At 45.8% G+C, this 17,743-nt stretch overlaps 1 protein-coding gene across 4 annotated transcripts in view; it reads left to right on the top strand.

Moving 5' to 3' along the window:
* The window catches only part of sif (guanine nucleotide exchange factor still life), a 273,472-nt gene extending 255,965 nt beyond the window's left edge, over nucleotides 1-17,507 (top strand). For 3 of the 4 annotated variants that reach the window (XM_075895490.1, XM_075895489.1, XM_075895488.1), the window contains exons 23-31: nucleotides 1,783-1,827; nucleotides 3,488-3,520; nucleotides 9,081-9,275; nucleotides 11,134-11,242; nucleotides 11,638-11,817; nucleotides 13,833-13,951; nucleotides 14,534-14,710; nucleotides 15,875-16,062; nucleotides 16,343-17,507. In XM_075895490.1, coding sequence (XP_075751605.1) covers nucleotides 1,783-1,827; nucleotides 3,488-3,520; nucleotides 9,081-9,275; nucleotides 11,134-11,242; nucleotides 11,638-11,817; nucleotides 13,833-13,951; nucleotides 14,534-14,710; nucleotides 15,875-16,062; nucleotides 16,343-17,093 — 1,797 coding nt within the window. In that variant the 3' untranslated portion in view covers nucleotides 17,094-17,507. The remainder of the gene's footprint in view (nucleotides 1-1,782; nucleotides 1,828-3,487; nucleotides 3,521-9,080; nucleotides 9,276-11,133; nucleotides 11,243-11,637; nucleotides 11,818-13,832; nucleotides 13,952-14,533; nucleotides 14,711-15,874; nucleotides 16,063-16,342) is intronic. The other variant, XM_075895491.1, reaches the window with a different exon arrangement.
* The last annotated feature ends 236 nt before the right edge of the window (nucleotides 17,508-17,743 follow it).

The following is a 17,743-nucleotide window of genomic DNA, read 5'->3' as shown; positions in this document are numbered from 1 at the left end:
AATACCGGTCCTCTGAAGGATCCCATGTAATCGTTTTGATACCACGGAAAGACCAAGGATAACAATGCCAGCGCGTTTTGTTCACTCGTGATCTTTGCGTGCCGAAGAGCAGTCGCTGTATTTATGAACCACTACTTGACACTGTACATGCCCTCTGAGATTCGGAGAACGGCTCGCTGAGCCTACAGCATCGATTATTTCAGTATGTTTTTCGAAAATGGTGCCGAATCCACGCAAATGCTTTGCTGTCGAAGCTTAAGGATGTGAATCTAAAGCAAATAACAGTAAGGTAATTAGGTAAAGTAAGTAAGCAAACTAAGTAAGTAAACAAAGTAAGTAAGTAAGCAAAGTAAGTAAAGTAAGTTACGTAACTAAGTAAAGTAAGTAAGTAAACTAGGTGTTCCTAATCCTTTTTGGCACAGGGCAGGCTCTAACGCGCACATTTGTTGCTTATTCTCCATAGCTGGTGCCGCTTGGCGCCAGCGGCGGTGCATGTTATTCGGCACTACGCAGCACTTTTGCGATATGCGTTACTGGACAGACTGAAAAAAAAAAATGCTCTTGCACTCCCGTGGCACAGTCCTGAAAGAAGGTGCTGCTTCTTTCTTCGCCGGTTGTTGACACGTCTACTGGTGATCGGTGACAGGCTTAATCAAGTCGCCTGTAAAAAACAGAGCGTGGCTTCGCCGCGTATCTATAGGTACTAGCGAGGCAAGATGGCGGACCTATGCGCAACACTGCTCCCGTAGAGAACATATACAGTAACTCTAGGGCACGCTAGAGTGCGGGGCGGCATCCTACGGCGATCGCGGCAACTATGCAACTCGCGATGCTCAATTCAGCCAAACGGCCGTGGACTTTAGGGTCAGGGCGCCGTCATTCGGTTTCATGGCATTATTTGTCGAGAGGAGTGGGAACAATCGCTCGCCGACTGAGAATTGGTTTCAAGTTACAGATTGCGTTATTGCATAATGTTTGGCTTCCGCGTTCTCTAAAGCCTCAACAACCAACCAGTGGTGTTTTCCGACCACTGTGAAAAAGTGTGGTCGGGCCCTGTAATGACGTCCAGGGTAAAGTCTCTGTATAGCCAGGAAACTAGACGAAATAAGGTCGGGCTTCCTGGGTTAATCTGGAACTTTACCCAGGGTTTTAAGAGTGTATGATCCACTACGATTAGAATGCCATGGAGCCGAGCTAGTTCGTAAGTATTCATGTTAAGAGTAGGCATGCAAACAAAGGCGCAATGGAGAATTCATACCATCAAGACACCACAAACAGTCCTTTAACATGAGTCAATATGCCTCGACTGCTATATATAGATACTTAAGTGAGCGTTTGTAAAACTGTTGCTGTTCTCTTCTTTTTTTTTGTCTACTGATTGACGAATCGGTGCACAACGAATCTTGCTCGTGTTCCACCCATGATGAACGCGAAAACACCCGGGTTTTTTCGCGGGCTTTTCTAGAAAACATACTTTTGAGGCCCAGTTTCCACTCAGTGTCTAACAAGTCTAAGCGTCTCTGCTGTCAACCTTTTTTTGATAACAGAGACACATATTTAGAGAATATCGGATTTGATACACTACGCTATCATGAACGTGACAATTAAGAAGCATCACAAAGAAAAAAAAAAAGACCCCGGTTTTTTCTCGTAACCAGCCGCTCTTCAGCTGGTTTCTTCCTCGCCCTTTTTGACCAACCCCCTTTCAACATAATTTTTTACTAGCTTTTGCAAGCGGAATGTCAGTCATGACGTTTCGCCATTCCCATTTTTATGACGCAGCACATGAGCGAGCTGGTTGAGTGGTATGTGGCGGCTTTGCAAAAGGTAAATCTCACTCGTTCATCATCACTGTTTGTTTCTGTATCTTTTTTTTCTTCTTTTTTACACCAGTTTCTCATAGCATTCGTTTCTGGTGTATTTCTTAATAGTTTTTTTTCCTTCTCGACGTATTTTGTTTTTAGTTTGTTCTTCGAATCAACGCACACCGAGAATTTTTGCGGCACTAGCGAATGCTGATTTCTTCGATGCATCCGAGTGAAAGTCAAAAGGCTACTATAGTTTGGTTTAGTTCCTTTTTTGCCGAATGCATGCTTCAAAACAATCGCTTGCCTTACGTTCGCTGCATTCTCAGCTTGTTCCAACAGCTTTATTTGCATGTGTTTTTTTTTTCTTGTTTCTTGACAACGCAATAGGTGGTGGCCTTGTAGATGGAACAGCGAGCAGCCTGGTCGTTCGTTTTTGTTTTTGTTTTTGTTTTATTTGGCCCGACGACTCGTGGAAACGTACTGACCAAATGAATGTGACACAGTATACTGCATGTTGTGCTTATTTACTTGCCTGTTTAAACCACAAGGTCTCGTTACTAGGCCTAGTCGCCTGATAAAGAGACCAGTAGCTTCGACGCTATGTGCTCTGGTGACGTTTTCTGTGCGTGTGCCCTTATACAGAGCGTCGTAGTCTAAAGAGGTTGTACCTCGTGAGCTGTTCTTTCTGTTCTCATTTTTAGCATTTTTCTGTTTCCTACGAATGGCAAGCAGCAAATTACAGTCCCTACTTTTAGAAGAATACCGGCATATCATTACGACAAGCTAAAATTTTCTTTAGGAATCGGTTAGCTAGATTTATTGTTTTTGTTTGGTATTGGTCTTAATATTCATTACAAGTCGGCTTGCGCACTTCCTGAGTGATAACTACGCCACACTTTTAGGCGATTCTGGGGTACCAGAACTGTCATGTCGGCTACTTAAAAGTGTAGGTGCAGGTACAGTATTCATTAACGACAAGTGTTCATTACATTTTGTTAAAAAAACGGGCAACGTTACTTCTCAGCGGCAGACTTTATATGACAGCGTATCGTATGGCTTAGTGTCATTAATATCAGAACGTAAAGACCAACGAGGGAGTGTTGTTTTGTTTAGCAAAGCATAGTTCATGCGAATATCCTCATCGGTATTCATCAATTTCGTTTCTGAAATCTATCTCACGCCATAAAGCCGTTCGTTATAGGTATGTGCAAGTATGTCAGGCGCGTTCACAGCGAAGCCTGAAAAGCATAGACGTCGCAAATTGAACGTTGTATTCATTTTGTCCGAGCTAGCATCAGTGTTCAATTTCTTTATTGCTTTTTTTGTTTGCTTGAGCTTAGGGTCAGACGTTGCAGTCCTATGTGTGCATGCATGTTTAACTGTTGTCCCCTGTTCGGAATTACGTGCAGTGAAGTATGTTTCCTGTTAACTTGTTAATATGGAGACATTGTCATCTCAATTAAATTGGAGAGCTCCAGCTACTTAGAAGACTGCATTCATTTCTGCTTGTAAAGATTGCATTGCAAATGTGTAATTAAACTGTCTTATCTCAAACGAGTGCCCTAAGTTAACGGCAGTTACTTCCAAGAGCCGTGCTGCGTACTACACGAGAGCTACGCTCAAGTTCACCGTCCCTCGAAAAGCGGCACAAAAACACCATTTTCGGCACTTTCTTTCAGCGGAAACCCCCTAGTACTAATGAAGTGAGCAAGGTGAGTGGACATTCGAAATTCAGCATGCCCGTATTGTACATGCTGAATGCATGAAGCGAGTTTACAACACTGTTCGAAGCACCTTGCGTCGTCACCGAACATGCTGGACAGTGCAGTTCTCCCAAGATTTGTGGCGAAATACGGCAAACCGTTGTATACTAAGCGAAGTACATCTTGGAATTAGACAGGGGTGTAACAGCGCACATTCGCTATTTCATTGCATCGTTTTAAGAGCTCGCTGCCAAAACTTAGCCAAGTTTATTCAACAGTTGACACTATCCAGTGTAGGTATCGCGCGAGTGCATACTGTACGGTTCATACTGTATGGTGCATACTGTTTAAAGATCAGTTAATGTAGTAATGTATATTTCGCCTCGAACATTTCGTATGATGGTTAGATTTCCTGTAAGACGTTACTATAGTTACTTTTTTCGCAATTCTTGCTCAAATAACTTTTTCGTTTATGCTTGACCACCAACTAAAGATTTAACAAAACTTGAAATCCAGTGAGATGGCGCATTGTAGCTAACGGGAACTTCTTGTACAAAAAAAAATAACAAGACATTCACAGGAACAGGAGACAGGACGGGCTTTTGCTGTCCCCCGTTCGCCCTGTCTTCTACAGCACCCGTCCTGTCTCCTATTAAAGGAACTCCAGTCTAAGGTCCACTGAATTCTTCGCATTAACAAAGAAGAAAGCATCAGGAAAAAAATGAATTGGCTAAACGCTGTCCGCTGATGATTTAATGTGGATGCGTTGCATTCAGATTACGTGATTGGCAGGGTGCTCGAACATCGAAAGAACAACGCATGGTGCGTTGAGATAGGCTATGGTTGTGCAATATTCTTGTATATAAACTGAGCTATACGGACACTATCGCACATGCTCGAGTGTGACGTAATGCTCGAAAAAAAAGCCTGCTGTGAATGCTAACACTGCGATCGATGAAATCTTCGCTGATTGGCTTGTTAAATTAAGAAGAAACTTTAAGCTGGAGAGGCCTTATCCCAGAAAATAACAAATAAGCAAGCGCATTTCTAAAATGTATCTGTAAGGTGTATCTCTAAGGTGTACTTAGATTTAGGTGTGCGTTAAAGAACCCCTGGTGTTCGAAATTTCTGGAGCCTTTCACTACGGCGTCTCTCATAATCACATCGTGGTTTCAGGACGTCAAACCTCAAATATTGTTATTATATTATTGTCGTAATAATGAATGCATTTAAGTAATTATCTGGTCGAGTAACAGTTTTCTTCAGAAATACGGAGGAGTGGACGCTGCTTGGATATGTGCTTTTATACAAAACGGGTATCTTCATTCTCCAACAGCGTTTTGTGAAGTACTGGAATCAGGTTAAGTACAACCTGGCAGTGGGCATTCTATATACAAGAAATCCGTTAACCATAGGGGCTTAGTGGCGGAAGTGGAAACCGAAAATGGCGTTTGAGATCAGAAGTGGTACAACAGAAGTCACGAAATAAAAGCTCGTGAGAACAGAAGTCACGGACGTAAACGTTATACTTTACTCGTTCACTCTCCATCTAGTGACCCAGTCGTCTGCCACTGTCTTAGTTACCGATTCTTCAGACAACTTTGTGAAATATTTTTGGCCTCTAGGAAAAACTATTGCTCTTTACGGTCGCTAGATTTTTTTTTTTTTTTCATTTCTGAAATGCCACACTTTCCATTTGAATCGGACCAAGCGATTGTCCAAAGACAGCAAATGTGCAGCTTACTTGGATTCAATTAGGAAAACTTGAGCTTGAGCCACGAATTATAAGTGTCGTCCTAAGTCCGCGTGCCTATATGATATATATGTTTGGTTCTCTGCAAGCATATGAAAGTGATAGCTTATGGCAGCCCGAATCGAAAACAATGACGATACTCAAACATATAGCCAAAAACTTGAGCGCTGTTGCTAACGAACAAAACAGTTGATTAACTAGACCACCACACGTCCCAAGCATTTGGAATATTGTCGAGCGTCTGTAAGACACTGTTTATTGCAATCCCCAACACGCTAGGTTAGGTGATCGTGAGGGCACAGTGTGTATGCTTAAGCGAAACGCTGATAGATCTGTATAAGACAACACGTCGTTTCGTAAGAGACAGGATAGACATTTTATATGCCTGGAAGCCAGTGCCAAATTCGGTAAATTCGAGTGACATGGTTGTGAATCAATCACGGGGTCCTCTCACTTCCTGAAATGAATAAAAATTTAAAAAAGAATTAATACACTTCGTTTTAATGTCCCATTTTTTTTTTGCTTTTTGATGGATGATAAAACTAAGTTAGTAATTGGCGTTAAAAGTACAGTTTTGTGAATATACGCGTCCTTTCTCTCAGACTTTTTTTTCTCGCGTTTTTCATTTTCGAACAATATGAACCAGCCTTAGAAAACACGGGGCTTTGTGAGGCCGATGACAGCAAAATCGTGGATGGGCAATTATCAAGCTCGTCGAGACAAAGAAAATGGAGGCCCTCCTTAAACAGAAATCAGTGTATAGAGTAGGGCAGTTGAGTATTATTTCCCGTTGTTCGCTGTAATACGTCACAAGCATTGTCGAGCAATAATGCACGTGTCCGGCGCATGGCTTTCACACATCTTATCGCGGCGCACGCATCGGTGTGATGTCTTTTTCTTTTTTTTATTTGTGGAAGACGAAAGCGAGCACGAGGTCCAACTTTCGATGACGTCTGTGTACACCTAACACCTGTAAGCGTATTTTCCCCCCTTTTTTTTTCAAAATTTTGCTCGACTCTCATTGCCTCGTGAACGTGTGGTAATTATGGTGTTGCTGCTTTAGTTTTTGTTTTTGTTTTTTCTTAACGAAGAAAGGCGAGTGCTTTGGCTGTGTACCCCCTCACGCAAAATTCGTAGGGAAAGTTTTTTTTTTTTTTTGAAGCACGGACTACCGTTACTGGCATTCAATGCACATTATCTGATCATGTTGCTACCAACAGTACTTCAGTTTCGTCCCGTGTACGTGTTTCCAATTCGAAGCGCACACATTGTTGTATACACCCGAACGGCTACAAGGAAAGGACCCTTATAACGAAGAATTTTCGACGTCCCTCCTTAATTGCGAGCGATGCTGTGCACTCGCTTTATAGCAATGTTACCTGTACAACGAAGTATTCCAAAAGTATCCATGCCTTCTGTATATAAAGACGCATGACGATGCAGTAGAATGCCTCAACTGAGAATTTTTCCACAATCGAGTCAAGTATACATACGGCGAACTGCAGACGTTCCGGCAGTATTGAAAGCGTTTCTGTACGCGCTACATTTATGACGTATTTACCTGCATAACGAGGTACTACGAAGGCATCCAATACTGCTTTATAAAGCCGTATGACTGCATAGTAGAATTTCTGTAGAACGAAATCACCTGTATAACGAAGAATCCCTAACGTCTCGGCTGTACTTCGTGCGTTGTGGGGCCCTAGCTTACAGCGAAGTTAGTTCAGTAACAACGTATTCTAAGGTTATCCAGGACAACGTTATAAGAGTGTCTGACCGCACGGCCAAACTGCTTGTATGACGAAAAATTCCCAGCGTCCCGACTGCAGTCGAATGCCTGTAATAAAGTTCTCAATACCTTAGGGACATTTCATTGCGCTGTAAAGGTAGCACACCGTAACGCTCGCAGTACTACCGGCACGTTAGCAACTCATTAGTTACACACCTTACTTCGTTGGGAAAGCGTTTTGTTGAATCCTTCGACTGTTTGATGCAAGCGCTAGATACACCTGCAACGAAATTACTTCTACAAGGTAACTTGAAAGTCCCCACGACTTCGTTATGAAGGCCTGCATATCCTCTTTGTGGTTGCTTCCGTAGATGCCGAACACTCGAGGACCGAAATTTGGCGAGTTTTTTTGTTACTTTTTTTCTTTTCGTCTTGACGCACTGAGTGGAGACATCTTGCGCACTTTTTTGCAACCCGTTTTTTTTGCAATGGTGCGAAGCACCGAATGCACCGGTTGCACCTGCACCGACTGTGATGTTGCCCGCTTTCTTCATTTCATTTTTATTTTCTCTTTCTTTTCCTGCTCTCTTGTGAGCGACTTGCTGTGACGTTACATGACATTTGCTTGTTGTTATCACATCGCTGACATCGCTGATAAGTTCCTCTTTACACCGTGCTGTATTATTACGCGATTGTAAACGTCTTGCTGCATATAGTTCTCGTTTTACATAAACCAAAAGCCCCGCTTAACGCGCAATGGACTGAAGCACGTTTTATCAAACAATGTACAGTTTAGGCTGGGAAAACAGTAACACTATAACTTTCTTGTTTAACGACAATTTCCTAAATGTAAAGGTTATAGGGGACGCAGCAATGTGCCTGTGAATTCCAGACTGTGTGAAGGTAACTGTATCTTATAAGTGTAAAATACTTGATATTAGAGTTACCGACGATAATAAAAGCAATCGTTGGGTAAGACAAGTAACTACTGATGTGTTTAGCATGCTTACGTGTCGAATTATCAGAATGGATAGAATGATTCGATTTCAGCCAAATCTAGGTCTTTGTGCCTTCATAAGTTGAACTTATGATAGTCATAAAATAAGCATTTATAGAAACGGCAGAGAGCCTCAGTGCACAGTTGTGTTGTAACCAAATCCGACTGAGCATCACGGATGCTGTTTGTTAATTATACTTAGGATGACCAAATAAGGCGATGGCGCCTTCCTCTGAGAAAAACGATTGTATAAGGCTAAATCTTATTCAGGGGCAATGTTGACGCTCTTGGTTGATTTAAAAAAGAGAAACAAATAGCTCAGCAATACATGAACGATAGCTTCCAAGTACCGACAAGATATGTTTGCGAACAACACCTTGGCCGTACGATGCCCGAAGACGATCTCTAGAGAAATATTGAGGCAAAAAAAACTCGTTTTATATTATTACAAGTTGAGTCAATAGCACTGCGCAAATAATGTCTTGCTCATTTTCATTTAGACGACTTTCAAATAGCACTGCAGCTAGCACAGATCGAAGCACCAACAGCGAAGCGCGCTGTTTTTTTTTTTTTTTTATTCATTCTGCCCACTGACAGCGACCACGAAATAGTGATTCTGACAGTGACCACGAAAATTATTATCCGGCCATGATCATCGCTCGGGAAACATCAATGTTGACCATGTGACAGGTCACATCTGCTGTCCCTATTTGGTTAATAAAGCCCAATTTCTGGCGTTCAGATTTCTATCCGTGCCTATATAATTAAGAGTTGGTACAGAATTACGTCCGCATAACCATGAACTTTTATGTTTTCAATAGACTTTGCATGCGATACGATAGCGCGCAAAATTAATGAGAAATTCACGCAAGGATATATATCAACGTGCATATAGCATAAAAACGTTTACACAGTGTCAGACAGAGAGTAAGTTCTGCCTGTGGATAGCTTTAGTTCTCTATTCTTTCAGTTTGCCACTACTCTGACATTATATGAGTCGGAACAGCGCGCGCTGTCGGGTTTTGTAGTTTGCATGAGCGTCGCTGTTATCCCCCGCTCGCCTGGATGTTTTTGCTTCCCTCCCGCAAAGCATCTGAACAACCTGCTGGAGCACTACCTGGAGCCCATGAAGAAGGAGACTCTGCTGTCCAACGCCGAGATCAGCGCACTGTTCGGCAACATCCAGGAAATCGTGCAGTTCCAGAGGCAGTTCCTCCAGAGCCTCGAAGAAGCCATCGCCGCCGAGCCGGACTTCCATCGGCTGGAGCACCCGAGCCAATTTAAGGTACGCCCCCCCCCCCCCCCCCTCGGCTCTCGCGCCAGCTGTATTGTGTAGATGCTGTACTCGGCACGGGAAAGATTCCGCATAGTTTGTCCCAGAAATTTCGCAGAAGAGCGAAATTTTCTACTCCTATATCTGGCTGCAACATAACCGCAGTGTATTGGGTCGGTCGTACTTCTTTGTGTCCATTTAAAACAAGCCTGCTTGAAGTCAAGCAAAGCAAAGGCCAGATTGCCTTTTTTATGTTCAATTCAATGTTAAGCGGTATTTCTTTTCATTTTTAGTGGTGACAGCTCTGACACGAACACGGCATGCATAGGACACTAACGGTAAAAAATAGCGCTTACATAGCCGAAAACCTGCACTGTACATTGATAAACCATAGTCCCGATTTTTCTCGCAGCACTATGTAGATGACACATAGTGCGCAAAGGTTATAGAGCGTAACGTGCACAAGCTACATAGGCCAAAGGTCACAGATTGCACGTCCTACGTAAAGATCAGAAACGAAAAGTGTCCTATAGGTCGCACATAACCCGTGCCTAAACTGGGTACTGCACCGACCGAAAATGCAGCTTCACCACACTTCACCACACTTCAGTCTTTCACTCTGGCGATAAAGCACCGCCTTTCCCCCATTCATCCCTCCTCCACGTTTATCAAAATTTCTCTTGGAGGCTCAAAACTAAGCACGGGACAACAAAAGCTTGCGGAATCCACCAGTGGAGGCGCTGTCGTTGGTGTAATACCTCATTTGTCTTGCGCAAGAAAAAAGATAGAAGAAAAGACCGACGTGATAGGTGCAGCGCAAGGAAGTTGACTTCGCGTTATGAAGTGAGAAGGTTCATGGATCGACAAATTCGCGCAGCGCGAAATGAACGAGGACAGATAAAAGGATTACAAACCTCCAACTAGCCCAAGCTACCGTTCTATCAATGTTGATGGATTCAGAAAAAAAATAGATGCAGCATGAGCCGAGGTAATGAGTGCACTGTGAGGGGAAAGTTTGATCACGAATTAATTACGTCAACAACTTTTCCTACTTAAAGGGAAAAGGGCAGTGAACCTGTACTCTCTTATCCTGCTTCAAGGTGGCCTTCTGTAGGTCTGGCCTCGTTCTGCCGAGCTGCTCAAAACAACGTTCCACTGCTACTCACTAAAAAAAAAAATAATTGTTTCTGTAAAGACTGAAAGAAGTGCTTAGGGCACCCCTTTTTTTCCTCTTTTCTTATAACTTTGCAAGATGATGAAAGGTAACTAAAGGGATAAATGCCGTAGCACGTTTTTTTCGAAGATCACTGAGTTGTGCACTACTGCGTTCGGTGCGAGCGCGCGCCCCTGCTGGTACAAGACAGCGCTAGAGGCTCAATGGACTGCCTCAACATCCAACTATTAACCGCCAATTCGATAAAACGGTGGTACTCGCGTGCCGATCAGTGTGATTGAGCGCCGGACTTGTAAAAGCACAATGTCCCTCATTATTTCAACAGAAATTACACCATGTCTTATACATTGCGGAGCATTCGCTCTCAGTGTGACAGATATAGCCATGTTATAAGGTAGCAGCAGCAGCATAGAAAGACCGGTTTACAGCTGTACGACAGGTTGCTCTGATCATTGCGGCAGCACGAACTTGATGTATTCGTCGCGTGCTTGTCCACATCTTTATTTCCCACAGTGGCACATGCAAACCAGCCAGAAACGGTACCACATAATAGAAACTTTCTTATGGTCGTGGCAATATCGACTCTTTATTATTTTGGTTGAACTACGGTGTCCTTGTACATTTCTTTTAAGCCTTTCACCTTGGCTTCAAGTGGACTCAATCAGTGTTTTTTTTTAATTTTCTTTTCTCTTACAGAACGTGTTATTTGCCCTGGGCAACTCCTTCTTGTACTACGCCGACCAATTCAAGCTTTATAGTTCCTTCTGTGCCAGTCACTCAAAAGCTCAAAAGGTCTTGCACCCGAGTAAGTACACGGTATACTTTTGAAACTCGTCACTCATACATGGTTTTTATACTTTACCGATGCATTCTTCGAATGACGTGGCTCGAATTAAATAAAGGAGTGCTTTTAACAAATGCTTATGTAAATCAGACGCTCGCGGTAGCGTTTCTTGGTGGCATTCGTGTTAATTGGTAGGACCATTTCAAAGTCAATAAAGTGATAATAACCATAAATCGGTGTATCAATTGCCATTGCTAGAAAAAAAAATGCTGCTCCTTTTTTTCGGGACATAGAGAACAAACAACAATCAAGTGGAGTTGATATTAAGCGAACTGATTTTCCAGTGGATATTACGCCCTATTGATGCTGTCACTGTATGCTTAAGCCCTTGTCTGATCAAACCGACGGCGATGCAGGTGAAGGCAACACAGCCCTCTCGGACTTCCTGCAAACGAGGAATCCCAAGGGGCAGCATAGTTTCTCCCTCGAGTCATACCTGATCAAGCCCATCCAGCGGATTCTCAAATACCCGCTCTTGCTCCAGCAGCTCAAGCACCTCACGGACCCCCTCACCGAGGAACATCACCACCTCGCAGGCACTGTCTATGTACACTTTCAGCCCATATATCAGCTGCTGCTGCAGGTCTTTTTTTTTTCATTGCGATAGGAATTATATATACACTCTCCGCTGAATTTTGCCGTCGGCGTCGCTGTCATTCAATGTAAATTTTCGTCCAAACTCGGAATACGGTTTGGACCAGATTCTTGGTGGCAAAGCAAAGACAGGTTCGTTGCTTCGCGAGGATGATCACCGCCGTCTTCGTGACTTTTTCGGGAAAAATACGTCTTCACCACTGGCCATTTTACAAATGGAACTTTACGTACAGAACTATTTATGATGCAGATATGTCAGCAAAATATGACCTGCAGTGGGGCCTAAGGCGGCCGTGCTGGTGTCTAGCCGGCAAGCTCTCCTAGTAGCAAAGGGCCCCACCCCCCTTTTATCCCCCCGCCCCTCCCGACCTCGTTGACCGTGGCCCTCGTCGACACTGGACAGGTGCTTTCATGAAAGGGGCAGGGTAGGCAGAGGAAGCTGCAGGGCGCCCTTTCTCGGGAACGCGTCAGGCAAGCGAGGAAGGGGTTGCCACGCTGAGTCGATTCCGTTTCTCCGGAAGACGTATTACCAAAAAGGACGGGGGTGGGGTTGTCACTCCGAGCGCGACCTTACATTCACCATATATGTATACTTATCTATATGTATAAAAACGCAAGAAAGAAAAATAATTCCGAAAAAGACTTCGGCGCGCGGAACCGAACGTCGCACCTCTGAGTTGTGAGTGCGAGGCATTAGCCACTAAGCCACGAAGAAGCACCTCCTGCACCATTCAAACGGCAAGCTATTTATATCTACCACTTACCGCTGGCGATGGGAATCTCGGGGGGACTATTGTGTTTTCAGCATTACCAGTGAGATGGCGCAATGAGCGCGCGTCGCCACAATGTCACGACGCGACGGCGCGTGCTCTCGTCTCCCACGCGAACTATGCCCCGCGGAGAAGGGGCTGTGTGGGCGCTAATGCGTGCGTGCGCTTGCTTATCTCGCGGTAGGGACAATCGCAATCCTTGGACTTTCACCAAAACGATTCTGTTGTAGTTACCGGGCGCGCAAACGTCACTGCGTACGTTGCACAGTCTCCGTTTGCGAAAAGGGCGCGTTTTCCAAACGCAGCGAAGTGACAACTGAGACGCTTATTTGCGTTCAACTGTACCTGTGAGTACGTTTCGTGCGTCATTTGTGCGTGAGAAACGCGGGGCACGTTTCGATCTGCTTGCCATTCTGTGCGTGACCTTCCAATTTGTGTCTGTCGTGTAAATTGCTTCGCTTTTGCCGCAAAGTTGTGACTTTTTATGCGTTACCAGTAAGACTGTCACAGTAGAAAATTCTTGGTGATCGTAGTCAAGAAGATCTGAAGTTTAGGTATAGATGTACGCGATAATTAGGGGTCAATCAATCATAATTACAAACATTGATGCATATGCCAACTGGCAGTGGACACCCGAAGTAGATTAAGTATAGACACGAAGTGAGCCAACTTTAAAGCTAAGTCGTCAACCTGAGGTGACTAACATCGGAAGTCAGAACCTGATGTGAAATCAAAACTGTAAATCTTAAACGGAAGGGGAGGCAAGACTGGGTGTGGGAATCAAAAGCAAAATGAACACTGATATTTGCTATACAGTGGAGATCAGTGCAAATTAAGAGCGGTGTTGGTTTCCAACAAGTAATGTGGCGGTCCGGAAGTGTTATAACGGCAGTTAGGGATAACCCGGATATCGTGTGACGAAAGTTGAAGGAGACGTCATGGGGGGGGGGGGGGGATCTTGAAATTGCGTGATGGAAGCTAGAGAACTGCATGCTAAAGATAATTGTAACGCATTTATCTATCATTAGCTGATTAATTCTCCCTTATTTTTTACGCATTAAAGAATCTATCATGAAACAGGCGCATTCGTGCCATTTTATATTTCAGGCGACTTGTATATAGAGTGTACTGACAATTCTTCTAATTCAGAGACAATAAAGTTACCGGCATTCATCATGAACTCGCAGAAGCCCTCAAAGGAATGGAAAGAGTGGCCGAGCACATAAACGAGATGCAGAGGATCCACGAGGAATACGGAGCCATCTTCGATCACTTGTACCGGCAGCACGTCAAATCCTCGAAGCAGGTAAATGTGGCTTCCAGCCTGTTTATGAATGTCATAACCTTTTCACAGACGCACGCCAGAAAACAAGCTTTTACGAGGAATGCCACAAATTTAAACATCAAGCGCAGTCGAGATGCGGTGGTCAAAGTAGACTAATCTGACTTGAACGTTTACATACAAAGCGACGCCAAAGTGGCACAAGCGATTGCTCACTGCCTATACGTTACGCATTCGATGGAAACGACGAAGTGATTTGCTATAATACGCGTACGCGTGCTTCGAGTTGTCGATGAATCCACCCTCGCCCTGCCGATTGCTATAGCTTCGTGGTCAGCTCAACTGGTAGAGCGACCACCCCCGAAAAGACGTAGGTTCCGAGTTCGACCCCAGAAACAAAACGAATTCTTCGGCAACGTTGTTTCTGAGTAATCCGTGTGGATTTCCTTGTGGCTTCGTGCTAGAAACGGGTGGATGTGAATTTCGCTTTCTTAAGCCTTCCGCCATTTTGTGAGATTCCACAGATGTCAACCGGTACATTACAAGATCTCTGCCTACTCCCACTTTGCTGTTCTTCACGTTTTGCCCGCTTTTCTTTATTACCAGCATGTGGACTTGAGCCCTGGTGAGCTGTTGTACTATGGCGGCGTGGAGTGGCTCAACATCTCCGAGTTCTTGGGCAAGATCAAGAAGGGACTGGAGTTGCATGCCATGTGCTTTGTGTTCAAGACGGCCGTGGTCTTCCTCTGCAAGGAGCGCATCAGGCAGAAAAAGAAACTCATGGTCAGTGTCGCCTTTGCTTCCGTGACCCATACCTGCCATTGCGCCGCTTGACCGAAGCGTTCTTGTGTGTCATATGCGCCTCCGAGATACGTGACCACCGAAATCTTCACCCGCCACAGCAACGTAATATTCGCACTGGTTCGCCATATATTTTGTACGGTCTCGAGTGTTTTATGTCCAAACTTACAGAACGTGAAACTAAACCAATATCAAATGACAATGCAGCAAAAAGAATACAAATGTACTAAGACGAGCAGCTTGGGCTTGTTGGTACATGACTCAATTGGAACAGCACACCCATGATCAAGGACGGAGTAAACGAGATGAAACAACCGCCTTCATCGTAGTGCTTATTCCGTTCCTCTTTAAGCTATTACACTCACATTAAGTACAAATATACGCGCTAATATCTCGGAACAGACAGCCGTCGTTCGGTGGTGTGTGTATACCGGTGTATTTGAAATCGGGAGATCGTCATAATTTGTGTAGTCTGGGTAGGACAGTACAACCTGGAAACGGACAGACCGTCACTGATGCCAAATAGAGTGGTTAGTTAGAGTGCAGGTGGGTCAATTTATTTGGAGCCGAAACATGACAACTTTGTTTTACCGGATAACACTGATACAATCTGTACTGCTGTACACGGTCTGCGATCGCGCTGCAAAAGTAAGAAAGACGTCATTTATTTCATCACGGGGCAATCATTTCTGTAATATTGCGCAGTAAATAATAGATTTTACAGAAAGACAAAATTTCCTTGACATGGTGATCGAGTTAACAGTCATTCCAAGAAAAGCGCCTGGCAAAACGAAGGTAACTATACTGTTAGTCCCGAAAATTACGCTTACGTTTCGCAAAAGACTATGAGTTCTATTTCTTATAAGTACCATTTAGGCGGCTATTGTCCGTTTATCACTTGAGTAGCACAGGTAAGAGAACTCGTTGCTCCCGAAAAGACCAGAGGAAAGCCTTACAGTCATTCAGTTATTCCCTGAAACAACCGTATGGGTAGTAACAGTACATCGCTTCGCAATACATTCCCCGAAAAAACGAATGGTTTTGGCTGGTCCGTCGCTTCCAAAAGGGGCTAACCTCATTGTTCCCATTTACTCCATTTTTGCCTAAAAGTATATGTTACAGACGAACTTCATCGTTGCTTTGCAGGGAGGGTCAAGCAAGAACAACTCAGCCGAGGTGGAGATAATCCGATACCAGGTGCTAATCCCCGTAACCGAGGTCCAGGTTCGAGCCAGCAGCCAAAAGGACGCGGACTCGCACTATCTCTGGGAGCTGGTGCACCTAAAGTCGCAAATCCAGCGCCGGTCGGAGAAAGTGTACCAGCTGTCGAACAGGTGCGACACTCGCTCCAGATTCGTTTCATGCGCGGTCACTTCGGCCAAACAGGAAGTCTTTCTTTCCTTGTGCGAAAGTTTGACGAGGCAATTAGTTTAAGTTCATTGGGTTATACATCGCATGTGTAATCGTATGTGTGAGCACATTCGGAGCAGCGAATGTTGCGTACGTGCGGGACAGTTGCAGCTTAACAGTGAGAGGTCGACCTTTGACCTCCTCTAAAACTTCGTTGTCGAGTCTTACCGAATCACGCCGACCGTACCATTCTCTTTTGCACAGCACGAGCGAGTTCCGGAACGCCTTCCTGCGCACCATCCGGCAGATCATCCGGGAGTCCGTGCGCAACATGACGGTGCCGGCGACAAAACCGGCCGTGCGCGAGAAGCCCGGCACCCTGCGTCGGCTGGGCGGCAACGAGGGCTCGAGCGCCGCGTCAGCGGCCTCCGCGGGTCCCTCCACGTCGTCCATGTCGCGCACGCTGAGCGGCAAGAAGCGCAACAAGTCGTCGCAGCGTCACTCTGCGGGCGACGCCATCGAGACGTACGACAACGTGCCGGACCCGCGGCTGCCGGGACCCAGCAGCTTCCGGGGCACGCGCAGCCGCACCGTGGCCGACTCGATGAACGGCATGAGCGTGTCGGCGCGCGAGCTGGCGGCCGCCGCATCCGAGGAGGACTCCGAGCGCTCGGACCGCTCGGACCGCTCCGAGCCCAAGGCGCCCACGAGCCTGAGCAGCGCGTCCTCCCTGTCGTCGTCGGGCGCCACGGCGCGGCTGATCCAGTCGAGCCAGCCGCCCAGCTCGTACCAGCCGCCGGCGGCTGAGCAGGCCGGCTCGCCGGTGTGGAAGCCCAGGGCATCGTCGGCAGACCGCGCGGGCCCGTCGGGACTGAACAGGCCCGACGTGAAGGAGCAGTTCTTTGTGTACGAAGACTACGGTGGCGCCGCCGTCTACCAGCAGCGGTCGAGCCAGCAGCAGCAGCAGCAGCAGCAACAGCAGACGCCTTCATCTTCCAAGCAGTCCGAGTGCTGACTGGTGCCAAAGTCTAGCGCCGCCAACCGCCGCCGGGCCTTCGGCTCCTGAGCCGGGGAATGGGGGAGGGTGGCTTTTTGTACATACACGCAAGCTATTATCGTAGGTGAAAGAAAAAAAAACGGCGCTCAAAGCTCAACTTCTCACCACTCGCACGTGGGCCAAGTGTGGCTGGGGACCTCCGAGGCGCCAATAAGCGATCCCGCTCCGGTTGATCTCTCGCGCGCCGTTTTGCCCGGCGCTCTCCTTGTGGACGAAAGACGCGTCTCCTCTCTTATTCCCGGATCAGAGTACCTGACTTTTACATCGGGGGCGAGGGGGAAGAAAAACACAAACGCTTTCTTACACCCCGCAAGAGCAAAACTGCAAAGCAGCTCCAGCAGCAACGCTGCACCACTCTGCAAGCATACACCGCAAGGAACGATGCCGCACGGCAGCTCAATGCAAAGCTGCTCGCGCACTTCTCGTATGCGATCTGCTGGCGTTACGTTGTTGCAACTTTCTCCTCTTCAAGAAGTGTACGTGTCAACGCATCAGGCGCCCTTTCATCTCTCAGTTGGTCTGTCCTCGCCACACCCAGTTTTGCTCTTCATCCAACTTTCTTTGTTTGCGTCTGTGCGCACAGTTGGTGCCAGGTCGTTCAGCCAATA

This window comes from Rhipicephalus microplus, chromosome 5 (genome assembly GCF_043290135.1).
Source record: "Rhipicephalus microplus isolate Deutch F79 chromosome 5, USDA_Rmic, whole genome shotgun sequence".
Taxonomy (NCBI): Eukaryota; Metazoa; Arthropoda; class Arachnida; order Ixodida; family Ixodidae; genus Rhipicephalus; species Rhipicephalus microplus.
The sequence above is the reverse complement of the archived record's forward strand: the minus strand, read 5'-3'. Positions and strand labels throughout refer to the sequence as shown.